Source organism: Notamacropus eugenii, chromosome 3, assembly GCF_028372415.1.
Source record: "Notamacropus eugenii isolate mMacEug1 chromosome 3, mMacEug1.pri_v2, whole genome shotgun sequence".
NCBI classification, from domain to species: domain Eukaryota; kingdom Metazoa; phylum Chordata; class Mammalia; order Diprotodontia; family Macropodidae; genus Notamacropus; species Notamacropus eugenii.
The window spans coordinates 256,123,823-256,151,537 of NC_092874.1; the positions used below are offsets into that span (position 1 = coordinate 256,123,823).

The window sequence follows — 27,715 nt, forward strand, 5'->3', positions numbered from 1 at the left end:
TCAAGATGCAAGTCTCACATTACCAACTTACTACTGGACACATTGAACTAGATGTCATATTCAAGACCTCAAACTCAACTTGTCTAAACAGAATTATCTTTCCCACAAATCCTATGCCTCTTCCAAATTTTCCAATTACTGTTGTATATCACCATCCTTCTTATCCCTTCCCTTCTTCTTACGTATCATTCCTTTCTATGAAATCTATAGTCTAACCATCCTGTACCACTGGCATTCCTAACACAATGCTCTATCTCCCATCTCTGTGCCTTTGTACTTTGAATTGCTCTTTCTCCTCACATGTGTCTTAGAATCTCTGTCTTCCTTCAGGACTCAGCTCAACCGCCACCTCCTGCAAGTCTTTTCTCATTTCCTCCATTGCTACTGCTTTCTCTTTCAGAGTTAACTTGTATATGTTTGTATGTGTACACATTGCCTCTACCATCCAAGCCCATGGGACCCTTGAAATCTAAGGACCTCTACACTAAGATGATCTCAAATTTCCTTTCTAACTTTAAATTCTATGATCTGTAGAATCATAAAAGTCATCGTGACTAGTGGACTCATTCTGAACATGGGGAAGCATAGGGTGGAGACAGTTGCTATTTCCCCCCAAGAATTATAGCAAGACCTCTGGAAAAAATATAACCACATCAGAAGCGATAAGAAACTTTATTTAAAGGGCAAAGATTCTTAAAAAAAGCTAATCAGACACTATGTAGTTAAAATCAGAGTAAATGCAAACTAAAGCAGACTTAATGCAATGCTTTCTTCCTACAAGTTAGTGTCTCCAGATACATAGTGACAGACAGTACACATATGTTGGTACACATATGTTGGTATAGTTTTCACAGTAGGTTACTATTAAGAGATTCTCTGTGTCTTGATACAAAGTCTCAGTGCGTGGCGCTGTGGTTCTTACGGTCTTAGATGTCTTAGCCTTTACTGTGCATGGACGAGGGCTCCTGCTCCCTGGCCGTAACCAAAACCTTTTGGTCCAAAGTTCTTTGCATAGCAACCTATGAGAGACATGGTTAACTATGAATAAATCCATCAAAGCTTTGTTAGGTTCTCTTTTTTCAGTTGTTAAACCTCCCCACCCCAAGACCCAAGCGCACCCAATTACATAAGAATAACAATGTGGTGAATGCTTACCCCACCCACCCCCAACAAGTCAATGTATGTTTACCAGAATTTCATTTCTGGCATTAGGGAGTATGACAGGTAAAGTGGGATTTACACACACACACACACACACACACACACACACACACACAGTACATATGTGTGTATATATAGGTAAATGTGTGTGTACATGTGCATATGTATACAGATACTCACATGTATATATGGGTATATAATACATAACAACACATAATTATATTAAACATACAATATAATTACATGTATAATTATAACACAATACATAATTATACATGTAATTACATATAGAATATATAATTACACACCCATATATATTCAAATTGTTTAAAACTTGAAATAGGAAGAAACAGCTATCTTGATGCAGATTAGGTTATCCACCACAACAAGGCTCTTTGGGTATGTGTTTTCATAAGACTGATTCTGTAACCTAACCCACATTCTCAAAATATCATCCCCTAACCATTTATGAATTATTCTCTCTGGAAGTTCTGAGGCCAGAACTGTACTTCCCTTTTCTACTGTACTCCAGCAGACAAACAATTATTGTACCCCATAATTTTTCAGTTACAGGGAGAACCTGTGTGGAGCATTTATTTGAGTAACAGTAATTAAGCAAGAGGTTAAGCAGTGTTCAATCTTTTTACCTTTGCAATAGATTTCTCCTTCTTTCTCCGTCAGAGTTGTTGACTCAAGGCTCTTTCCACACTTGGCACATCGGAAACAATTTTTGTGCCAAGGCTAGAAAAGACAAAAAAGTTAGTTACCCATGTGAGAAGCTTGTAACACTGGATACAACCATACATTCTGTGAGAGAAGACATCAGCTGTGCCAATACTGTGACTTGTGGAAAGTCATGTAACCTCAAATCAGTTTCCACATCCATAAAATAGGCATGATATTACTTGAACTAATTATTTCACAAGTGGTTGTGAGAATCAAATGGAAATATAACCATTTCAAATACATTAAAAATGTAAATGTGAATTACAAGAAACAGGTCTGTAGTGTTAAAAGGGCTAAAATGAAACAGATTGCTGCTATCCTCTTCCTTTGCTCCAGGTCTCTGAAGGAAAGATACTTTGCCAAGGTCAATCTCTCTACTGGGCTTGGCCAATACAAGCCCTTCTCTATCATGTGGGAGCTTGGCCAGTTCCTTCTTCCAGCTCTCTTACCTAAAATTTCTCCCTACAACTATGCTTGACTCTGCTATCACCTTATGCTCTCCTCATAACCTTCTCTTCCTCTTTCACTGCCAAACCCCTAGAATCCTTTTCTTGCCTGTTTCCCTTCACCTGGCTCACCATTTGATTCTCAGCCCTTTTGAACAGGCCTGCATAACATACGGCCTCTAGGTCACTCGCGGTGGCCCTTGGACCACATGTAGTACAGGTCTGTTTTACATCCTCTACATTTTCTGCTGGCCATCCAAAATCCTACACTTTTGAATATAGCCAGTTACTTTGCTGGGACTATTCTCCTGATCTCTTTATTACTAAATCCAATTGCTTCTTCTCAGTCTTCATCCTCCTTCTCCTCTCTACAACTTCTGACTTCATCAATCATCCTGTCCCCGTAGGTTTCAGTGAATTCAATAATCATCTCTATGCAAGTACTCCATGATCAATCACCTAGCTCCGATATGTTCCCCAAATGTCCAAAGGCCACTTGAGGTAACACCTCAGAGTGTGGGCCTTGGGGTCAAGAAGACTTGATTCCAGTCTGCCTTAGATACTTTCTAGCTATATGACTAAGGCACTTTTGTTTTCTCAGCCTCAGCTATTTCATCTGCAAAATGGGGAAAATAATAGCACTGATTACACAAGGTTATTGTGAAGTTCAAATAAGATAACATACACAAAACACCTCACAAATCTTAAAGTGCTACATAAATGCTACAATTTAATAAATGAGTTGTGATGATGTCATCTCCAACTACCTAGGGGAAATTTCTTCCTTCCTTCCTTCCTTCCTTCCTTCCTTCCTTCCTTCCTTCCTTCCTTCCTTCCTTCCTTCCTTCCTTCCTTCCTTCCTTCCTTCCTTCCTTCCTTCCTGTCTTCCTGAAATTGGGGTTAAGTGACTTACCCAGGGTCACTCAGCTAGTAAGTGTCTGAGGCTGACCTAGAAGAAATTTCCACAAAGGTATCCCACTAGCATCTCAAATCAACATGTTCAAAATCTACCCAGAAAAAGTAGGTGAATTCGACAGAGAGTATCTTACCTTTCCTGCTCCTATTACTTTCTCTGCAGCATACACCGAATCCCCACACCTGGAACACTTTTCAGCTCCTCCAAATTTCTGAGCAAATTTGGAAGTATTTGGATTTGTTGTGGGCCTGTGAGGTTGCACACTTATAGGAGGTGAAAGAGAGAAAAAATTAGGTCAGATTTCCCAAAAGGCACCATAAAAACTATGCAAAGAAAGTGATTAAAGCGTCACTACTCTTTGACTCATATATTTCAGTGCGAGGCCAAGGAAGACAATGAGAAAAAAAGATGGCTGTAGATACTCTACAATATTTATGGCACCATTTTTTTTAGTAGCAAAGAACTGAAATAAATCAGATGTTCATTGATTGGGAAATGGCTAAACAAATTATGGTACATGAAAGACACAATAATTATGATCGATGAAGAAAAGTATGGAAAGATAGAAACTTGCAGAAAGATCCGAACTCATGCAAAGTGAAGTAAGCAGAACTTGGAAGATATTCATAATCACTACAATATAAATGGAAATTTCCAACAATAACAAAACAATAGAAACTAATACTGTGAAGTAATAATGTCCAAGTTTGATCCCAAAGAAGAAATATGAGCAGGCACTCTCTTGCCTTTTTTAGCAAAAGTGGGGGATCATGGAGTTGGAGCTTTGCCAGATGGTTTAATGTATTGGTTTTGCTGAACTATAGTTTTCTTTTTTTAAAAAAATTAATTCTCTGTTGTAAAGGATGAATCTTTAGGAGGGGATATGTTGCAAAGTGTAGTTAATGTAAAAACAAAAGATAAGAATAAAACTGTATTTTAATAAAGAGTACACTAAAAGCCTAATGAGTGAGAAAATCCAATTATGGATTATGTTGTCTCAATTGTGTCTGACTCTTTATGACCCTGTTTGGGATTTGCTTGGCAAAGACACTGGAGAGGTTTGTCATTTCCTTCTCCAGTTCATTTTACAGATGAGGATCTGAGGCAAACAGGGTTAAGTGACTTGCCTAGGGTCACACAGCTAGTACGTGTCTGAGGTCAGATTTGAATTCAAGTCTTCCTGACTCCAGGTCCAGTACTCTATCTCCTGCGCCACAGTTGTAGGGTAGCATTACAAGCTTCAAGTTCACAGACTTGAAAGAACTAGTCAGAGAGCTAGTTTTATTGGACTGCCTGCAAATTCATACAAAATGAACAGGAAATCTGGACAACATCTTGTAAATAAACCAGAAAGCCATAAATTGTACCTTACTCTTTCCCTCCTGCTTAATTTATTACTTTTTTTTAAATTTTCTTTTTAAATTTTGAGGTCCAGATTTTCTCCCTCCCTACCACCCCTCCCCCACCTACTAAGAAAACAAACAATATGATATCAATTATACATGTGAGATCATGCAAAACATATTTCTATATTAGTCATATTGCAAAAAAACAAAAAAAATAAAGCAAGAAAATTATATTTCAATTTGCACTCAGAGTTCATCAATTCTCTCTCTGGAGGTGGATAGCATTTTTTCATCATGAGTCCTTTGGAACTGTCTTGGATCATTGTATTCATCAGAGTAGCCATGTCTCTCAAACAGTGCCTACTCTTTGACCCATTGATGTCACTATAAAGTACATACCTCCAAAATCAAAGTCAAAAGGAAAGGTCCTACATATACAAAAATATTTATAACAGTACTCTACATGGTAGCAAACAACTGGAAGGAAAGTGGGTGCCCAATGATTGGAAACTGGTTAAACAAACTGTGGCATATGATTATCAGAGAATATTACCATACTACAAGAAATAATGTAAGTAAAAAATTCAGAGAGACTTGGGAAGATTTCAATAAATGAATACAGAACAAAATACATACACAGGAGTAAGATAATAACTTATGCAATGACTAAAGTAATGTAAAAGAAAACAACAGTGAAGGATTTCTGAATTCCAATCAATGCAATGAGTAATTGTGATTCTTTTAAAGGACTGATGGTGAAAACCTGCTTCTCATTTCCTGGTTAAGAGTGGAAGACTATGGATGTGAAATGTCACAAACCTTCTCAGACATGACCAACATAATAATTTGTTTTGCTTTACCACACTTTTACATCCTGAGGGTTTTAATTGAATCTGGTAAGGTGCAGCTAGAGACTGTGCAGTGGAAAGAGTGCCCACCTACAGTCAAAAAGACTCCTCTTCTTGAGTTCAAATCTGGCCTCAGGCACTTACTGGCTGGGCAAGTCACTTAACCCTGTTTTGCCTCAGTTTCTTTATTTATAAAATGAGCTAGAGAAGGGAATGATAAACCATTCTAGTCAAGAAAACCCCAAATGTAGTCACAAAGAGTCAGATAAGATGGAAATGAGTGAATGACAACAAAAGGGAAGTTAAGAAGTAATATCAAAATTTTTAAAAAATTAGTAAGATATTTGTAGAAAATATAAACAAAGAAATCTGTCACTTATGCCTTAAAGTCAGTCTTTTTCTATAAACCAGTGCTAGGTTTCAAAGTCCAAGGCCAATGACAATACCTATTTTTTTTTTTTAGCTTATTGCAAAAGTAGCGTTGTATCCTGTACACATTTACAAGTCACTTCTAACTTTAAAAGGAAGGATAAGGAGGAGTCCATATCAATATGAACAGTTCCGTTGGCAGTTTTAGAAACAAAACCAGTGGTTCAAGAAGAAGGCATTGTTGAATTGTTTGTTATCTTTGTATCCCCTAAGATATAGCCTTGACTTTTGTTTTATTTGTAAATATTTATTTTTTACAAATGATATAGGCATTTAAAAAAAATAAATTTTTCCCATCTGATTTCCAGGGATTGCTACAAACAATGAAAGCAAATTTAAACCACTCAGGAAATTTCTAACACTTGTAAAAAAGCATTTCCTTAGAATGAATAAAATAGAATCCATATGGTAGGGAATGCAAATAAAGGGGATACAGGGCAGCAGGAATAACCTATTAAAGGTTGAAAGGAAAAAAAATCTAAGCCAATTGTCCTTGAAATTTGAAAATTCCTCTTCCCCTTTGAAAATCTGCTAAGCAGCTTGACTAAAATGAGTTTAGAACATAATTTATTTCCAAGCAAATGTTTGCTTTTGAAGTTAGCAGCTAAAAGAGAAACTAATTGTTAATTACCTAGTTTTAAATTAGACAAAGCTTAAACAATTCTCATGCCTATTTTCCTTATATAAAACCTCTCAACTCCCCAGGGAATTCTCTTAGGAAATATAATTTAAGTTAACTTATGCATTGGCAGAAGTATTTTCTGTATCTGGGAGCTATCCCATACTGATGAAATCCCAGCAACCAAAACAACAAAAATCACTTAGAACATTAACCTGGCTCTATGTAAGAGAAATTCCCAGCTTCATACACAATCCCCTCCTGTACCACGTGTATATGGAAATGGCTTGCTTGATTTGGGTTTTTTTGTTTTGTTTTTTAGTTCAGAATAAAGAGTTGCAAAGGATGGGTAGGACTGGATTGGCTGTGATCTGCCCTGGTGGAGTAAATAACCTTGAGGAGTACTGCAGTGTTTCAACCACCACTAGTAAGTCACTAACTAGTTTGAGTGAAAATGTAGGATTTAGTTTGGTTTTTGTTGTGAGTGAAGAATTAGACAATTCAAATACCTCAGCTGAGCACAGTAGTAGTCTAGACCAGCGTTTCTTAAACTTTTTTCCACTTATGACCCCTTTTCTGCATTTCAGTTCATTTCAGCATTGTGTGGCCTGAGGGCATGCACAGAGCATGCTCTCTGTTCACAACCAAGGCTACAGGGAAGCTGTAAGATGAAACACCAGCAAGTGCTACCAGAAACCTCAGATTCATTATGTGTTTGATTTTTAATTAATTTTTGGTCGTTGCATGTTCAGAAACCTTTTACTGTTGTCAAATATTTTGCGACTCCATATGGGATCCTGACACACAGTTCAAGAAGCACAGGTCTAGACAAGAAAAGAGAACTCAGAAGAAGAGGAAGATATGCTCCCTACCCTACAGGATCTTCTAGGCCATGCTCAACTGTTGTGTAATGACAATGATAATGGCCAGCTCCAGAAATGAGGGGTATTGGAGGAAGATGCTAAGAAGTGTTGCTGAAACCTACAGGAAAGGAAAAATTCAACGTGAACTGGGGAACTTTCAGGAAAAGCTCCTGGGAGAGGAAAGTCTTGAGTAGAAAGACTGTTAAGAGGTGGTTGAGTTGTGTCTCTTTAGGAGAGGGGACACTCTAGGGTCAAAAGAAGAGAGTCAGGTGTTTGAAAGACAGGCTAACTAGAAGAAAAGGTCCATCTGAGAGGGGAGTTAGCTTTGGTTGTTGTTGTGTTCGTCCTTTGTTTTGCCGAAGAAAATCATGCCATCAGAGAAATGATGACGTGACTTACACTTGACTTTGTTTTGAGGGAGGGAGGGCTGTGCAGGTCACCAGCCTCCCTTGTCCTCCAGAGCCATCTGAATCCAGTGACCAGATATTCATCGTTTTTTTTTCTATGCCTCACTAAAGGGGCCATTCCCTGACCACTTCTTAAAGAGGCCTATTCACTGAATGTTACCTCACCTTAAGTGAGTTCCTAAATAGACCTTGGCCTAAAGGGGTCAAGATCTCCCGTTGCATCTTGAGGTCATCTCCAATCATCCTAGCTTTGGTTAGATAAGCAAGAAAGGGCCAGACTGTGGTAGGCCTTGGTTGCCTTAGGCCAAAAGAGTCAACCCTTTCCTGTGAAGTGTTGGGGTTTTTTTGGTATTGTTTTAAATAAAGAGATGGTTAATGTCTCTGAGAATAGGTCCAGAATTCTACCAGATGAGAAGAAAATCGAATTTATAGGACCAAATGTAATCTGCATCAAAAGGAAAAGGAAAACTTAGCAAAGAGATGAAATGACTAGGTTATAAAGCAGAAAAGGAACCAGGTGCCATAAAGTGGGTGAGTGGGATGGCCAACAAAACAATCCCTGAGGTCTAACATGGGAAGGGATGTATACATCCCATAGAGAAACTGTAGAAATCCATATGTTCTTCAAGGCTTGTGGTACCCTTGATGGAGAGGCAGTTAGGTGGTACTGTGATCAGAGTATTGAGCCTAAAGTCAGAACAGCCTGAGTTCAAATCTTGCCCTAGACACTTACTAGCTGTGTGACCCTGGGCAATTCATTTAATCTTATTTGCTACAGTTTCCTCATCTGTGAAGGAAATGGTAAATGACTCCATTGTCTTTGACAAGAAAAGCCTAAATGGGGTCATGAAGAGTCAGACATGACTGAAATGACTGACCAACAACAGCAACATGTAGGCTTTAACAATAGCCGAGCTGGTCTACTCACTGTCCCTCCCACAAGATGCTCCATCTCCCATCTCTTTGCATTTGCATTGGTGATCACTCAAGTTTGGAATGCTCTCCACATACCCATCTCCACCTCTTGGAATCCCTAGAATGACCCATCTCAACTGCTACCATCTACATGAATCTTCCCCTGATTTCCCCCAGCTTCTAATGCATTTCCTTTCAAAACTACCTTGAATTCATCTTGTATAATTAGAACGCCTTGAGAGCAGAGGCTGATTTTACCTTCTCTTTGTCTTCCCAGTGCCTGGCACATAAGTAAACATTTAATACATCCTTTTGCTTGAATGCCTAGAGAGGTTAAAGGCTTATAACTGACAAATATAGATGTTTTAAATATGCGTGAAACTCTTAGATCCACTGACCATCCATTTTCTGAATTCTGAAGACAACACAACTTCCCACTTACTTCTCAGGCTTGATGCCCAGCCTCTCTCCTCTGTCCATATTAAGCGTGCCCGCTCCTTGGCCGTAGCCGTACCCTTTGGGTCCATATTTCTTCCCATAGCATGATTTGCAGTAGACCTCAGCATCATGAATTGCCACTGTTGTGCTGTCTAAATTTTTCCTGCAAACCACTGGAGAGGAAAACATGAGACTTGAGAAAATATCCCACAGGGGCTCATTTTTCTTAGAACAAGGACAGTATACACAATTAGCTATAAATGTCAAAAGGCAGTCTTCCTCTCGTGCTGCTAATTTACTGTGTGCTGTTCCAAAGCCAGAGAACAGTAGTAGAACTGGTAAGTTACATTTAGCCCTAGCAATAGAGGGCTCTGTTCTACTCAGGGGCTTTTAGGGATTTGATATTAAATCATGGAAATTCAGAGTTCATCTGGAATAGCTGTAGCCTTTAACCAGACCCAGCAATTTCGGAGTTCTAAGATATTTAATAGTTAGAAACATGGCCTGCCTGCTTCTCATCTTTCCATACCCTTGTCCCATGAGCCTTTCCAGAACAGTCTAGTAGATGTATTGTACGTAGAGGGAGGAGAGACCTGAGTTTGAATCTTGCCTTAGACACTTTCTAGCTGTATTACTATTGTGTATTTCTCCTTTGTTTGCTAAGAGGACCATAACATCAGAGAAATGATGACATTACTATGGACAAACCATAGTAACTGCTGTGAACCTCAACTGCCTTACTTCTAAAATGGGGGTAACAAAAGCACCTCCTCTCCACAGTAGTGATGTGAGAATGAAGTGAAATAATGAATGTAAAAAGCTTCACAAATCTTAAAGTGCCATATGAAGGTCAGTTATTGTGTGTGTGTGTGTGTGTGTGTGTGTGTGTGTGTGTGTGTGTGTGTGTGTGTGTGTGTGTGTGTGTGTTTGAAGTGTTTCCCTTGGGCAGACCACTCCTTTTAGTCTTGAAGCAGGGGTTCTTAACCTTTGTTTGTGTCCTGGATCTCGTGGGTGAAGCCTCTGACACCGTCTCAATGTAATGTTTTTAAATGTATAAGATAAAATATAAAGGATTACAAAGAAAACCAAAGATATTAAAATTATAGTTGTCAAAATTTTTCTTGTTTAAAGTTCAGTGATCCCAGTTTAAGAACCCCTTGGTTAAAAAATTGTTTGGGGTACCTGAATGGCTAAGTGCCTTGCCAGAGGCACATGTTTTAGAGGCATAACTTCAACTAAAATCTCCCTGATTCCAAAAACAGTCCACAATTCATTTCAGCACACTAATTTTTATAATAATAACCCTTACATTATGAATGGTAAAGTCACAACTTGGCATGAACCAAAAGGATTAAGAGTTTTCTCTATCCCCTAACCAGTCCTACCTCTCCCCCAAACCATTACTAGAATTAGAATTCCACTGTTTCAGAATCTGAAAAAAAAAAAAAAATCCTCCTTTGCCTCCCTCCCAGCTTCTACCAGCACTGATTATAATTCTATGTCCACAAACTATCAAGGAGAATGAGCCCCCAGCTGACATCTAGGAGACCACAATCCACATTTGACTTCTACCATTCACCATCTATGTGACATCATGTCTCTGGGCCTGTTTCTTATCTATAAAAGCTAGTCTCTAGGGTCCCTTCCAATTCTACTAGTCTCTCTCTTAGCTAAAAGTCTATATTAAATTTCTTCTCGTAGTAGCACAGAGGGGCAACTGCACTGACTGGCTCCTTGGCACAGACATCTGTATTTCTTACACAAAACCAACATGTCTTTCTTCCACTTTTATTACACTTTTGAAAGCTTAAACTGAGTTTGAGTGAAAGGTACCAGGAACTCACTGGGGCTACAACATGGTGACATCTTGAGCGACCACAATATTAGTTTAGTAGAAAAGATGCTTCTACCCATGACTCATCCTAGTAGAGCTGGAATGAAATTACACTAGAGGGGCACTTACTATAATTTTTAGGCTAAAGAGCTTAGAAATTATTTTGGTGGAAGAAGTAAATGGTGTTCTCTGTTCTTTGGCCACCTGTACGCTAGACAGAAACATATCACTTACAAATCTGTGACCCGTGTATAAAATGAAATATGGTAACTGCCCAAGAACAGACAAACAAACAAACCTGATTCAGGGTTTAATAAACGGAGGATTTTCCGTAAGACCAGGGCATTCAATCTTATTGTGCCCAAAGTGGTGAATCCAGAAATGCTTCCAGACAATCTGAGGAGTTGGGGCAAGCTCTGGGAGAGTATTATAAACCTTTTAAAGAGTCATGAGGTTGCAGAACCCAGTTTAATCTTGGTTTCAATCCTTTGTTTGGAAAATGTCTCAATGTATATTTGCTGTCTTTTCCTTCTTTCCCTTACTAACTAAATACACCAGAATAAATGCATTTTTTTTCACTAAAGAAAAAAGATCCTTGAAATTGGATCAAATCTTTACTGACCTTATGAATTTAAAACTTTATTTTAAACAAATGAAACATTTGTTTCTCTCCCTTTAAAAATGAAGTAGAATTACTATTTAATTGAAAATTAGAATTGAGATTTCTATCCCTAGGACCTATGGGGCACTGCTAGTGGGAAAATTACCTCTACGCACTTCCAATTGGCATCTTTTCTGGAAACATATTCTTAGTAACTTGTTTGGGGGTACCTAGAAGGTGAGGAACTAATCTATGGTCCCATATATATTATGAGTCAGAGGCAGGATCTGAAGCCAGGTCTTCCTGACTCCAAAGCTAGCTCTCTATTCACCACACCATACTGCCTATCAATCAATCCATCAATCAATCAACATTTCTTAAATACCTACTATGTACCAGGCACTCTAAGTGTTGGAGATACAAAAAGGGGCACAAGGCAGTCCTCAAGAAACTTATAGTCTAGTGGAAAGACATCATACAAATAAATTTATACAAAACAACCATACATAGGATTAAAAGGAAATAATTAACAAAGGGAAGGCACTGGAATTAAGAGGGGCTAACTTCCTATTAGAAGGTGGATTTTTAGTTGGAACTTAAAGGAAGTCAGGGAGGTCAGTAGTTGGAGCAGAGGAGGGAGAGCATCCCTGGAACAAGGGACAGCCAGAGAGAAGAAAAGTGAACGTCCAGGCTACTGTTTCATTAATCTTTACTATCTTCATGGTGTACAGTCTGTTAAATATCTGTTACCATGCTGGCATGGTACCCATTTTTCAAAATCTGAGTGTCCTTCAAAGCTCAGCTCAATGGCACCTCCTACAGGAAGCCTTCTCCAATGTGCCCAGTTCTGCTCTCTCACTCATATTATGTTGCATTTACTTATTGTTGTACATGTTGTATCCCCCAGGAGAACTGAAGCTCCTTGAGGGCAGGGACTGTTTCATTTTCTGCCCCAGCAATCTCGCACCAAGCATGGGCCTCACTCATAAGAGGGTACTTAATAAAGGCTTGCTGCATATAATAAAGTTACTGTTAAACAGTTAATTAAGGGCAGGACCAGAACTAGAACTCAGGCCTGAACACATAGTTGAACCCTAATACTAAAACCATTCAATAGAATAAGAGAGAACTCTACAATTTAAGTTACAATGATTAAGACTTTAAACAATTGGAATATTTCTCCATCAGATCTCTATCTAGTCCATCAAGGAAGGGTCAAAGTGATCTTTCTAAAGCTCTGGTCTATGTCATTCCACTGCTCTACAAACTCCATTGGCTCCCTATTACCTCCAAGATCAAACAAAATCTGCCTTTTGGTGTTCAAGCCCTTTACCAACTAGATTCTTTCTACTTTTACAGTCTTCTTACATCTTATACCCCATCCCATACAAAGGCACACTTGGGGTTCCTCACAAGACACGCCATCTCCTGACTTCAAGCATTTTTACCAACTACTCTGTCTCATGCCTGAAATGCTCTCCCTCCTCATCGCTACCTCCTAGCTTTCCTGGCTTCCTTTAAGTCTCAACTAAAATCCCTTCAAACAGAAAGCCTTTCCTGAGCCCCCTTAATTCTAGTGTCTTCCCCCTGTTGACAATCTCCACTTTATCCTGTATAGCTAGATGGTGAAGTGGATAGAGTATCAGTCCTGGAATCAGGAGGACCTGAATTCAAATCCAGCTTCAGACACTTACTAACCGTTTGACCCTGGGCAAGTCACTTGATCGTGTTTGCCTCAGTTTCCTCATCTGTAAAATGAGGTCAAGAAATAAATGGCAAACAACTTTGGTATTGTTGCCAAGAAAATCCCATAGACAGGATTGGTATGCCATGGTCCATGGGCTCATGAAGAGTCAGACATGACTAAACCACTGAACAACGCAACAGTAATATGTAATATTATGAATAGTCTATGTGCTATTGAGAGTCAGCACAGAATAAACAGTGGGTGGATAGCTGCCATTGATCCAGTCCTGTCTCTGACACATCCCAGCTGTGTGACCTTGAATAAGTCACTTCTCTTCTTGATGCTCTCAACATCTAAGACTCTAAGTTACAGAGGAAGTGCCACCCTCCACTGGTAGGGGAAGTCCTCCCCAGAAACTCCCTATACTCATGAAATCCCCAGTCCAGCCCTTATCTTGAACTTGCCTGACCACGTGCCAATAGCTCCTATAAGACTATGAGCTCCCCAGGGAAAAGCGCACCTGTGTCCCTTATCTCTCCGTCTCTTTCTGTGCTTAGCCTGGTAAAAGCTGCATGAAGTAGAGTCTTGTTGTTCATTGAATTAGTCAGAGGAGATAAGGAAGCCTGGTACTTACCATTAACAACTCCACTCTCCATGTCTGACAGAACTTACAGAAATACCCAAACACTGTAATATCTCAAGGGATGAAAGTTTCTTTGGCTTTGTGTGCTGCATAATCCATGTGTGTGTGTGTGTTGTGTGTGTGTCTGTGTGAGAGAGAGAACAAACAAAAAAGAAGAGACAGAGAAAAAGAAAGATACAAGAGAGAGAAAAGAGAGAGAGGGAGACGAGCAGAGAGAGAGAAGGGAGAGACAGGAAAGAGACACAGAGAGAAAAGGGGAAAGGAAGAGACAGAAAAAAAAGAAAGTGTGTGTGTGTATGTGTGTGTGTGTGTGTGTGTGTGTGTGTGTGTGAAAAAGAGAGACAGAGCTTGTGTGCATGGGGGGGTGTGTGTGTATGTGTGTGTATGTGTATGTGTGTGTATGTGTATGTGTATGTGTATGTGTGTGTGTGTATGTGTGTGTGTGTGTGTGTGTGTATGTGTGTGTGTATGTGTGATGTAGAGAGAATAAATAAATGGAACGGCCATTTCAGAGGGAAGAAGGAAGGATGGGAAAGGCTTCCTGAAGAAGGAAGGATCTGAGCTGAGGTGGGATTCAAAGCCAGGAAGATCTGACCTCAGATCCTTTACACTGTACACTCTACACCACCGGAGCCCGCACAGATAAGGTCAGTTAGGGAAAGGTTACTTACTGCACAGAAAACAACATTTGTGAAAGCTTCTTCCATCACACTGTACCTCTTCAGCATGGTACACAGTCCTTCCACAGGCCCCACATTTGTTACCACCTCCCCAGTTGGGCATTTTGACTAGAGAGGGGAAAAAAAAGAACATCTCTGTAATAATATCTTGAGAGTTAGGTATTATCTAAAATGCAGACATGTAACAGTAGCCTCAAATAATAGAAGATAACTGGAGACATCACTTTGTATACAAAGTCTTACCACCCTTCCAAATAACCTCATCTTTTCTCATCATAGGCTGCCAGGTCATTTCAGAGGACTTCAGTTTGTTATACAAGACTGTTTCTCCATGACAAAGGATTTTGTTCAGTGGAACAGTCCAGGCCTCCAGGCACAAAACTCCAACTGCTCCCCAGGAATTCATTCCTGGCCAAGGAAGGGGAGGGGGGTAGTTGGGGCAGGGGCCATCCACCCATCCAACCCTCAAGCTAAAACTTGAGAATCAGTGGACTTGTTGAGGGAAAGAGTTTTGGATTAGGTTTAATCACTGGTGATGGAGCCAAATTCATACCACTTAGTGGAAAAATGCTATGATACACTTCATAGGGGAAGCAGAGACCTTCACACTGTCCTTCAAAAGCATGGTTTTTATTTGTTAACTCAAGATTTAAGGTAGTTTTATCATCAGTGATTATAGCTGTGACTAGTCCGTTTGCACGCACAAAGGTTTTACTGTAACTACAATAAACTCCCGTCCAGATGGAGATAATTTAAGTTTCTATGCCTCACTAATCTGGGGCATTTTTTTCCCCTGAGCAGAAGTCAACAAATGACGCCAACAGTAGGGTTTTGTCCCTTTTCTAAGGCCTGTCAGTATGAGTGCACAGAGTCCAGAATTCACTTCATAGCATCATAAACCATTTGGTGAGCAGGTCAGGATGGTCCTTGAACAAAAGCCTGGAGTCACCCGGCGACTGGAAGCCCAGATCCTCAGTTACCTTTTCCTGAGCCAACGTTCACGATCCTCCCTTCCCACATGTCTATTCAGGCAGAATAAAAATGCCCTATTAACAATCAGCATCCAAACAAACAGACACATACATTTTAGATAATACACTAAGTTGTTCTTGCTTAGCAGCACAACAATCTCTTCTTGAAAACAAAATGAAAAGCCAACCCCCCTTAGAAATCAGCCCCAGGGCAGTCAAAAAAGAAGCCAGTCTTTTGCTCGTTTGACTGTTTAACCATCTGCTTGACATGTTTGCCTTTGGTCAACTTCAAGATTCAGTTCAAATCCCTCCATCTTTAAGAGTTCTTAGTCCTTTCCTCCCCTAATCACCACTATACCAATAGTGACTTCCCTCGGACATTGCCTCTCATTTTCAAGGTATATCCTGCACCTATATATTCATTTGCATGTTGCCTGCCTTATTAAAATATGAGCTCCTTGAGGGCAGGGAACCTGTTTTCTGGCCTTTCTTCATATACTCAGTGCTTGTGACAGTGCCTGGAATACAGAAAGTGCTTAATAAATGATTGATCATTGTCTGTTGATTGATTGCCTGACAGGCAGGTGCCCACAGACACTTATTTGTTATGTCATCAATTTAAAAGGCTGCTTCATCACCACAGAAAAGAGACCATAAGTCAGTCCCAGGCTTCTCAACCTTCTTCTCTGTCATGTCCCCTCTTGGCAATCTGGCGAAGGCCATGGACCCTTTTCTTAGAACGATGCTTTTAAATGCATAAAATAAAAATGTAGGGTTACAAGGGAAACCAATTATATTGAAATATAGTTGTGTGTGTGTGTGTGTGTGTGTGTGTGTGTATGTGTGTGTACTTAGAGACATATGCATAAAGTTCATAGACTCCCAGCTTTAAAGAGATTTTTTAACAGCTCGTTTACTAGGTGGGACTACATCAGATGTCAGTGCTACTAACAGAAATGAAAGAAGAGTCTTCTATCCCAGCTAACATAGTGAGGGAACTGCAGTCTCACTATTGTGACTGGTTCAGATGAACTCAGCACGATCTATAGTCATTCTTACAACATATAATGAATAGTATGCATTAGCTTTAAGGTCAGGCTTCTCCTGGGAAAGGATCATCAAATTAGTCCAGGAAGTTGAGTTCAGATTACAACATTACCTTCCTGCTTGAACAATCCAGTTTGATTTGATATTCGTCAATGGGATACATTCCTAGGTTAGTATTTTTCATAGTTATTCATGAGTACAAGAAGCACCAAACAGGTGATTTTCAGGATTCCAAAACAGCTACCATTCCATTGTAACATACGCGACAATATACCACTGTCTGAAAACATGAATTTAAATCTGAAAGTTTTATTTATTCTTTTGGTACTATAAATCACTCTTACTTTTCCCATAAGACAGGTGCCCTATTATTGAAACTTGGAATGAAACTCAATCCTGACTGTAAATGGCGAGATACAAATAATGCTTGGGCTTTTCAACCTGCACTGGGAACACTACCACTATTTAGTTAGGTGCATAATCCATGACTGTAATCAAGTCTTCAGTCCTCAAGGCTTCCAGGTCACCCCTACCCTTGAACACCCTTTGGCTAACTGAGCTCTGCTGACACTTGCTAGGATTTCTGAAGTTCATTCCGTAGGCAAAACTTCAGGTGAGTATATACATATATATATTCAGAACATTTGCAGAAAAGATACACTTGGAAATGTATGAAAAAACCCAACAATTCAGAGCTGCTTCCAAAATTTTATATGCTTACCCAGGCAACTCTCACCAGAGAGCCTAGAAAGAATGGGTGCAATGGATAGAGAATTGATCCTAAAGTCAGGAAGACCTAAGTTTAAATTTAGCTTCTGACACTTACCAGATATGTGACCTTGGGCAAGTCACTTCTGTCTGTCTCAGTTTCCTCATCTCTAAATAAGGATAATATAACCACTTCCCAGAGTTGCTGTGAGCATAAAATCATAATTATAAAGGGTTTTATAAACCTTACATGCTGACTTTTTAAAAAAAATCATTGTTATCATTATAGCAAAAGATGATCTAAGTTTTCTTTTAATACAATTTCTCTTAGGAAAACCCCATTTCTAAAGTAAATACTAAGTAGTCAGACTTTCACAGAATAAAACCTGATCAGATTAGCCAATGAACAAAAATCACTGATTTGGGGTTTGATCCCTGGGTTTAGAGTTGGAAACAACATCCCAGGGGTTCATTTAGTTCATCTCCTAGAGATGTTATTTCCAGATAATGAAATTATTCATGATCATGGCCCTAGAACTAGAAGGGACTTCAGAGACCATCTCGTCTAAAATCCACATTTTTTCAGATGAGGTTCAGGCACGGTAGCAGAGTCATTGCTCTTCCACTGTCCCATACACCTTCCCTTTGACTAGGGTCACCATAGAGCGAAGCTAGGATTCAAACCCATGTGCTTTGACTCCAAATTCATTATTTTTTTCCATTAGTCAGTCACTCAACAAGTATTGATTAAGCACTTACAATATATCAGGCATGGTGCTAAGCTCTGGGGATACAAAGAAAGGCAAAAACAGTTTCTGCTTTTAAGGAACTCTCGTTCTAATGGGAGCGATCACCTGAAAACAACTGTATACAAACAAGACAAATACGGAAATAATGAAATAATCTCAGAGGGAAGGCACCAGAAGTAAGGAAGGCTAAGAAAGGCTTCATGAATAAGGTAGAATTTTAGCTGAAGAAGAAATCCAGGGAATCTAGGACATGGAGGTTAGGAGGAAGAACATTCCAGGCATGGGACAGCCATTGGAAAAATGAATGTTCTAGTATGAGTATTTCTGTGTGTGTGTGTGTGTGTGTGTGTGTGTGTGTGTGTGTGTGTGTGTGAAGGGAGTGTCTATCAGACCTGTTATTTCATCAGCCTAGGCAATTCTAATGAATTCTCACCAATGCAGACAAGGTATTCTCTGTACTAATGAGTGTTACATTTGCTTCATAACCCTACAGATTACATGACTTTGCCAAAAGGTCAAGGCCAGCATGTCTTAGATACAACACTTGAACAACCCAAGTCTTCCTGACTTCAATACTGGCCTTCCATACACTGACAGCACACTGTTTTTCCTTAGTATTCCATAAGGTAATAACAGAATCACAGATTTAGTGCTTGAAGGAACTTCAGAGGTCATCAAATTCAACAGTCTCATTTTACAGATGAGATATTATGAGTCCTCAAGGGTTATTTGATGATGACATTTAGTTGTTTTTCAGTCATGTCTGATTCTTTGTGACCCCATTTGGAATTTTCTTGACAACGATGCTGGATGCCATTTCCTTCTCCAGCTCATTTTACAGATGAGGAAACTGAAGCAAACAGGGTAAAGTGACTAGTCCTGGGTCACAGAGCTAATAAGTGTCTGAAGCCAGATTTGAACTCAGGTCCTCTTGACTCTTGGACTGGTGGTCTATCCACTGAGCCACCTAGTTGCCACCATAATACTAAGGAGTTTTAATTTCTAATACAATATATGTTGGTAGCAATAACCCACATAAACAAAGGCTCTTTGAGGGGTGTTCTTCATAACGTATTTAAGAGTGTAAAGGGGTCTTGAGGTTAAAAAGTTTGGGAACTGCTGCTCTCATTTTAGGGTTGTAAAAACCAATATCCAGACCAGTGTGTGATTTACTCAAGGTCATATATGCTAATATATGATAGAGAGAAGATTTTAACCCAGGTGAATCCTCTGAGTGCAAATTCAACATTTTTTTCCATTGTATCTTGTTGCCTCCCATGTCAAATCATTTACCTAAGGTGACACAGCTAATAAGTAGTAGAATCCAGGCCTTCTGAGTACATCCAACATGTTTACATTCTGCAGTGCCTCCCAGCAAAGTGATAAAAAGGCCAAAAGAAAAAGAATAAAAGGTCTGATTGGTGAGTTCCAAATTCAAATGAACTTTAATGGAATTTTATTTTAATCCACATGAAAAAACGTGGCCATTTTTCCGTGTATGGCAGGGACTCTATGTTCAGGAGTCAAAGTCAATCAAACAACGTGAAGTTCAGCACTCTGGACCCTTTGCACTTGGTAACAGCTAATACACAGATCTGCCATTTCTCTGGCATTCTTGGCCTTGCTCCACAGTACAAAAGTCAAGATTCCATTTTTCATACAAGTGTCTGGCCTTGCTACCCCACCACAGCTGACATCAATCATGGTAAAAATGGATTCTCACTCAACAAATCTAGCCCGCATTCCTTTCTCAAATCCTTGTGCATTAATTTACAGAATGAAATAAAAGCTCATTTTATATGCATCTCAGAAAGTAACCCAAGGACAAGAATGTTTCCACTTTCTGGGCCTGGCCTTTTGTTTTCAATATCTACAACTGCCAATTTTGTTGGGCGAATCTGTCACCATGACAAGTCATCAAGTTTTAAAAGGCTTAATTTTTTTCTGAATGCCCATGTGTATTTTATCCAGTATGGGTTTGCTTAGAATCCACCCAAAATTCAAGGGAAGAAAGGTCCAAAGACTTAGGAGAAGCAGAGAAATTTTCTATGAATTATAAAACCTGAATTTGACTTCCCTAATGGTAAGGTTACTAGAATGTTACATCAGCCTTTCACTACAAAACTCAGTAGTAAAGCACTAAAGCACCAAATCACCACCTACCACATATATACTTAGGCTGAAGTCACTGACATGATTTAAAATCTGAGGGACCCAAACTGACTAAGTTCAACAGTACATTGGCCACTCCTTCAGAAGATAAACCACTGGGGTGATGATAAAGTATTTTCTGAACTAGATCATGCTTACAGACTAAACACCAAATGTTTCTGGAAGCCTTTCTTTTTTCTCAACAGGAGATAAGGCTTTCATATTTCCTCATAACCTTGACAGGATAAACTCATCAATATAAGCTGGGTTTTTATCTGACCTCTTCATTTTTCAAGAAAAAAAGGTTATTCTCTTGTTTCCCCACCCCTAACAAGGACATCATCCCTTATAACATTTTTTCCTCTTTTTTTAAATTTTAAATTATTTTGTTTTCATTTTTCTACAATCACTTCCATATATCTTAGATTTTTTCCCCTCCCTCCTTCTCCTTCTCCCCTCCCTTCCCACACCCTCCCCAAGATGGCATGCAATCTTTTATAGGTTCTACACATACATTCCTATTAAATACATTTTTACCTTAATCATGTTGCAAACATTTTTTTAAAAAGGAAAAAAAAATCCCTTTAGCAAATGCAATCAATACACATTGATAACAGAGGCAGCTAGTGGATAAGGGGAACTAACCTGGAGTCAGGAAGACCTGAATTCAAATTCAGCCTCTGACACTTCCTAGTTGTGTAACCCTGGGCAAGTCACTTATCTTCTGCCTGTCTTGTTTTCTCAACTGCCAAATGAAGATCACAATAGCACCTACTTCAAAGAGTTATTGTGAAGATCAAATGAACAGTGCCTGCTGTACAGTAAGCATTTTGTAAATGCTTGTTCCCTTCTCTTCCTTTTCATAACAGTATATATAATATTTGGACCCCTTCATTCAAAGGAGTTTCATTTATTCACCCAAATAAGCAACTACTACTTTGTGCTGGGTGTTAGAGAGGAAAAAAACAAAGTAATTCTTGCTCTCAGGAAGGTTTGTGCTACTGGAGGAAAAAAGGACTAATATACTAGTACGATGTATGCAAAATAAACACCAAGTCATTTCAGACTTTGGGAGAGAGGGCTATAACAACAGGAGAAAAGGGGAAAAGCCTCCAGGAGGTTCCTCTAGATTTGAGTCTCCAAGCTAGACAGGATTAGTTGAAGAACCAAATCGTTAGGGTTGCCACATAATCTAGACCTCAAGGCATCATTTAAAGTCACTTTGAAATCAAGCTTATTCTAGGGTACCCACAGAGGTTGGATTCAAGATCCAGAATAAATTAGACATTTTTGGATGGGGCCAATGTGGGAATTTGTTCTGCCTTGGTGCTTAATATTTCTTCCAAAGCTTTTGTTTTTATTTCAAGTTCGGGGAGGGAGGCTGAAGGGAGGGAGAAAAAGCTTGTTAATTGAAAAATAAAGTAAAATTTAAAAAAATCTCAATAAAACTTATTCTATAAATACCCAAAGAAGACTCCTCTTCCCTACTACCTGCTCAAACTTCCATTTTCTAGATGTCATTATGGGGAAGGAGGGAAAAAAAGCCAATTACTTAAGTTAGCAGGACTGGAACTAGATTTTCAAGCTTAGCAAGGTTCTTCATCTACCTTGTTCATTCTTCTAAACAGATACTGCCCCTAACAAAGCTATTTGCTGGTCAGCCCTTCTAGCCTTCTTCCAACCCCACCCAATACCTCTAGGCTAATTCTTGGCTTCAGGTGCCTCCAAACTTCAGAAAGAGGGTAGGAACAGGTGAACTCTACCTACCCTGGCCAGGTTCTTCTGCCCAATAATCTGGGCTCTTTCAGAAAAAAACCCAAGTGTTAGAATGGAACATCATCAATTGTCTCCTTTTTCTCTAGACTCCCTCACTCGATGACCTCATTCACTCTCACGGTTTCAATTATCACCTCTCTGCAGACAGCATCCAAACCTCCAGCCCTAACCTCTCCTCAGGGCTCTAAGTGAGACATTTCTAACTGATTGCCTGCCTTCTCAGTCGTCATCACCCCAAACTCGACATGGTCAAAATGGAATTTATCATCTTCTCCTAAAAACTGCTGTTCCTCCAAACCTCCCCATTTCATTTGATGACAGCCCCATTCTCTCAGTCACTCAAACCCTCACCCTGCCACAGTTAAGTCTGGCTAATTCTCCAAGATTGGGCTCCTTTCCAGCTATATCATACACAGCAGTACCCTTCATGAACTCTATATTCTGACCAAACCAGACTCATTCCTGCCCTTCCACTTATGCCCCCTAGAACTCCTACCTCCAGTCTCCCCAGGGATGTATTAGTGATAGATCTTTTCTTGAATGCTCATATCACTCAGTTTGGACTTCTCTTTAAGTGCTTATATTATAATTATTTTAATTCAAAAATCATTTTATGTACAGAGAAACATTTGTGGAAGACAAAAACCAAACAAATACTCCCTCACTCTCAAAGAGTTTACATTTTACTTTTATTACTTGTAACATTCCCCCCCCCCCCCCCCCCCATTCTACCTCACTCCAAGTAGATTTCAAACTTTTGGAGAATAGGGATTTTACCTTGTTTCACCTCTGCATCCCTGCTATATGCCAATGTGATACATAGAACCCAATTACTGCACTGCCTAAAAGTGGAGAAATGGCCTTCTTCCTCTCTGCTAACCCAAGCTGAACATCTCTCCAAAGGAGAGCTCGCCTTTTCCTGTGATTAACCCCAATTCATTTCTATGTCTTCCCATACAGGCAGGAAGACCTGAGTTCAAATTTAGCCACATTTAGTTACTAGCTGCATGACCCTGGGCAAGTCCCTTAACCTCTACCTGCTTCAGTTTCCTCAGCATAAAATGGGAATAATTAATAATACCAAGTACTTCCCAGAGTTATTGTGAATATCAAATGAAATATTTGTAAAGCACTTTGAACTGTGTCTGGAACATAGCAGATATTTAACAAATCATCTTCCCTCTCTTTTTTCCTTCCCTTCCCCTTTGCTCCCTTCCTCCCTCCAATACATCCATCCTTTCTCCTTCCCTCCAATCTTTTCCTTCCTTCCTCACTCCCTCCCTCCAATTCTTTCTTACTCTTTTCAATCCTCTCTTCCTTCTTTCCTCTCTCCAGTCCTTTCCTTCTTCCCTCCCTCCAATCCTTCCTTCTTTCCTCTCTCCCTGCAGTCCTTCTCTCTTTCCTCTGCACTGCAATTTATGGTGCAGCCAAACACTGTCAGATCACAGTTCATTAGGTGATTTGGCTGTATACTTTGGGTCAAACCAGATTCGAAAGCCCAATTACAAACAAGGTACTAGCTGCCTAAAGCACAGAGAATTCTTCTATGAATTTTGTACATAGTGTTTCATTTGTCTCAATTCATAGCACAGTACAGTGGAGAACGAACTGGATTTGGAATCAGAGGGCCCCGATTCAAATCTTGTTCTTTTAACTTAGTATTTCTGTGATGGGGAGTTAAGCCAAGGAGTCTTTATTAAGTGCCTACTATGTGCTAGGCACTGTACCAAGAGCTGGGGATATAATAAAACCAGTTCTTGCCACCAAGGAGTTTCCACTCTAACGCGGGAGACAATATGCAAACAATTACGTACAAACAAAATCTATACAGGATAAATTGGAGATGTGTTAGAGGGAAGGTGCTAATATTAGAGGGCAGCTAGGTGGTGCAGTGGATAGAGTGGTTGGCCTGGAGTCAGAAGACTTCCTGAGTTCAAATCCAGCCTCAGACACTTACTAGCTGTGTGACCCTAGACAAGTCACCTAAACCTGTCTGCCTCAGTTTCCTCATCTGTAAAATGAGCTGGAGAAGGAAATGGCAAATCACTCCAGTATCCCTACCAAGAAAACCCCAAACAGAGCCACAAAGAGGCAGAAATGACTCAACAACTACTAATATTAAGAAGGACCAGGGAAAGATTTCTTTCAGAAGGTGGAATTTTAGCTGAGACTTGAAGTCACTTAACAAGTCTAGGCATGTTTTCTCTATATAAAAATAGGGGCTTGGAGTAGATGACGTTTAAGGTCACTTCTAGCACTCTAAGGATCCTGTGACATGTTTGTTGCTCTTTCAATACTGATTCTTTTTTGTCTCTTCCCTACCCATGGTGGCCAGAATACACTATTCAGTTCCAAAGTAGTCACTTTGAACCCAGAACATGCTTGTAAAAATGACTAATTTGTCCATTGCTTTGGCTGTTAGGATAAACACAAGATCAAGCCCTGGTGCTGTGAAAATAATGCTTCATTTGGAAACATACTCCCTGGGCTCCACTGCCAGCTCTGGCTCTCGATTTCTGTGTGACCTTGGGCAACTTGCTTAACATCTCCAGGCTTGTTTCGTGGAGGGTGATATGACCGAGTTGGGACTGGAAGACCTGACCAGTTTGAAACTGATGACCTTCATGTAAGGATATTGAGACCCAGAGATGTTAAGTAACTTGCCCAGGCTCACATGGCTAGTAAGGCAAGATTCTATCTTCCTTATTCTACAGAATTCCATCTAGTACACATGATGCTGTGTTTCAGACATGCCAGATTCGGGTTTACACAGGACACTGTCCTCAGATGGTCTAGTTCATCCTTCAAGTTTTCCCAGGAAGTGTAGGCATGCAATAAGGGAGGTCCTGGGATAATTTCTCAGTCCCAGCCCTTCCCCAAATCCCAGGAATCCACCAAAGAGAGCAGTCAGGGAAATGACTTAAAGTCATTGGGAATTGGATCCAGGTGATACTAAATAGATCTTCCCCGGGGCTGGTGGGGGCCCACAGAAGCCCTCTGCCTCACATCATAGGCCAAGTCTGGCAGAGAACCAAATTTGTTGGACTGGGTGGGGTAGGATGGTGTTTGGCAAAAGTACAGTTCAAATCACTATCTGACTTCCTGTTGGAAAGTACCTATCTTTGTTGCTGTAGGATGCTATGCAGTCTCCTAGATATCAATTTGACTTTGAGTTTTCATTAGGACCTAACTCCAGTCAACATTCTCTTCTTAAGGAATCCAACAAAAAGCTTACTCTATCTGCTGGTGAAAATAGCTTGTTTTGGGTGGTTAAGTAATCAAGTGTATAAAAATAGCAATGTAAGGTCAGTCAGTTAATAAGCACTCATTACCCAAGTCAAATTAAATACAATTCAAACCCATGATTCCAAATAGGCAACCTCCTGGAATGAACTCATGTTTTTTCCTCAGAGGTTGTAACCTTGGTCTGCAATTCTGTGACTTAGTTTAAGAAAACCCTTTCACCAAATGACTGTATGAACACTTAGAGCTCAGCTATGCCCAAGTCTTATCAAAGTTCTTAGTTTGAATGCGTCAGATTTTTAAAACTGTTTCAGGCTCTAAAGATTGTCTTTTCCCTTTGTAATTCTCCTCTGTCTGTCTGTCTCTCTCTCTAACACAGGTAGACATACACAAAATCTGTTTTTCAACATTAAATGCTTATCGCTGAAAAATAAAAATGTTTTCCATTGATAAGCTCCAAATAAAATAGGCTAAAAATAATATTAAAGGCAGTCTGGCTGACTTGATAAGAGAGCTAGTCAGAGTCAGGAAAAACTTGAGTTCAAATCTAGTCCCAGATACCTCTTAGCTGTGAGATCCTGGACCGAGTCACTCGGCCTCATTGGGTCTCAGGCAATTTTCCTGCAGTTAATCTAGTAATCATAAACAGATGGGGGAATGGAATAATTTTCATTCCCCAAACCTAGATTGCTTACAAAGTACTTTAGAAACATCACCATAGCAACTGTGTGAGCGATACGACTACCATTCTCATTGTACGGAAGAGACAACTGAGGCTCATTGAGGTAAACTGTAAAATCGGAAGCCCAAGGTCACCCAACTAATGAGCTGTAGAGCCAGGTTTTCAGAGTTCAAATCCAGTGCTCTGGCCACATTGCGAAGAAGGAAGAAAATTCATTCAACCAACAAATAAGTCTTAGAATTATCATGTCAGTCCCACTCCCTGCAAGATTACGGAGGGAAAAAGTCACTTTCATTCTACTTCATCACAATTACTTTCTGAAATGTCAGAAACTCAGGATCCAATAGCCCTTATTCAGAGTACCTGTGGTAGAAAAATCACCCAACCATACGACTTGGAATTCAGGATTGTTACCAGGACCCCAAGGCATCTCAAAAATTCCACAACAGCCTAATTAAATAGTTCCAGCACAGTTCTCCTCTCCCTCCCCCGCCCCCCACCCGCTCGCATTCCCAGGACAGCATCTGAGCCTGGAAGAGGAGAAAAGGGTCCCATTTCACCGAGCCAGGCCCCATCCATGATCATTACCATCGTGGAAAGACTCAGCATCTACGCGGTCTCTTTGGGGGGCCAGAGGGGGAAGGGCGGAGACACCGGGAGAAAATGGGAATCTGGCGCCGAGAATGGAAAGCGGGGGAAGGGGAAAGCCCAGGGGATATTCCTAAATTCGCCCAACAAGGAGATTTAGCAACACCACGCTTTAGTGCTTTCTCCCCACCCTGCCCCACCACCCCACTCTGTACACAGGCACTTCTCCGGTCCTCCCTCGGCACTTAAGACAAAACCAAGGCTTCCTAACCCGCGCAATTTGTGCATCGGGCAATCGTGGCTCTGTTGGGAGCGCGACATGCCACGGGCAGGTGGGGAGGACGAGGGGGGGCAATTAAATGGAGCCAGGGGAAGAGGGGACTCTAAACTCGAAATGGGGGGGGGGGGCAGGAGGACCTAGACACTTCGATCCGAGCGGGAAGGGGCAAAAAAGAGGCTGAGGGTGGGCAGTAGAGCCTCTACCACTCCACCCTGCAGTGCTCTAGGGAGGGAGGCCAGAGGTCTGCTCCCCGCCCTCTCCCCCCCCCCGCACCCCGCACTTTCCCTCCCCCCCTTCTTCCTCCAAGCCCTCCAAGCCTCCCAGATACTCCCGGGGACCACTTACTCCAGGCGCAAGCGGGAGCCCCGGGTCCAGAGGCTGTTGGATAGGAGCTGGAACCAGGTACAGCGGCAAGGGCAGCAGCAAGGCCAAGCAGCGGTGCGAGCGGGCCGCGCCGGCTGCGGCGTTTTTAAAGGCTAGCCAAAAGATGAGGCGGAGCCCCGACAGGAGGCCCGCCCCCACCTTCTGCGCCCCTCCCCTCGCCGGCCTCCCTTGCTCCGGCCAGGAGTACCCTGCTGGGGTGGACTGCCGGACCCCCAGACACTAGCACACCCCACATCCCGCTACCGATTACTGCTAAGGAGCTGGGGGCAGGAGGAGCTTGGGGATTCCCCAGGCCCCTGGCACCCAGGGACTCTGGTGGCAACTCCGTGACAGAGAAACAAAGGACCTGATTCCCTCCACGCCTCCCCCGCTCTTCAGTGGCTGCAGCGGAGCGTGCATTCGTCCAAAGCCCTCTCCCGACCCGGGTCCGAGCCTGCACTCAGGCTGATGTCAACCATGAGACATCTTCCCACGTTAGACATGCATCCATGCATGGATGCAAGCCAAGGCCTTCCGATTCCCTCCCAGGCCCCCACTCCCATGCTCCGGACGAGTGGAATTGCGAGAAATGATTGTG

General features: G+C 40.9%; 1 protein-coding gene across 1 annotated transcript; it reads right to left on the reverse strand.

Annotated features, from left to right (window-relative positions):
* Positions 1 to 656: 656 nt before the first annotated feature.
* On the reverse strand, positions 657 to 27,696 carry CSRP2 (cysteine and glycine rich protein 2). Its single transcript, XM_072655436.1, has 6 exons — positions 27,100 to 27,696; positions 14,551 to 14,667; positions 9,119 to 9,287; positions 3,383 to 3,512; positions 1,809 to 1,902; positions 657 to 1,019 (listed from the first exon to the last, which is right to left on the reverse strand). The coding sequence occupies exons 2-6, from the start codon at positions 14,660 to 14,662 to the stop codon at positions 943 to 945; spliced, it is 582 nt and encodes a 193-aa protein (XP_072511537.1). The 5' UTR covers positions 14,663 to 14,667; positions 27,100 to 27,696; the 3' UTR covers positions 657 to 942.
* Between the last annotated feature and the right edge of the window lie 19 nt (positions 27,697 to 27,715).

What these genes read in the sequence shown, in the direction of transcription:
- CSRP2 (XM_072655436.1), bottom strand. Translation starts at nt 14,662, where the DNA reads ATGCCCAACTGGGGAGGTGGTAACAAATGTGGGGCCTGTGGAAGGACT. An exon ending in CAAATGTTGTTTTCTGTGCA is followed by an intron (nt 9,288 to 14,550) that starts GTAAGTAACCTT and finishes TTTCCTCTCCAG; the next exon opens with TGGTTTGCAGGAAAAATTTA. An exon ending in CTGGGCATCAAGCCTGAGAA is followed by an intron (nt 3,513 to 9,118) that starts GTAAGTGGGAAG and finishes ACCTCCTATAAG; the next exon opens with TGTGCAACCTCACAGGCCCA.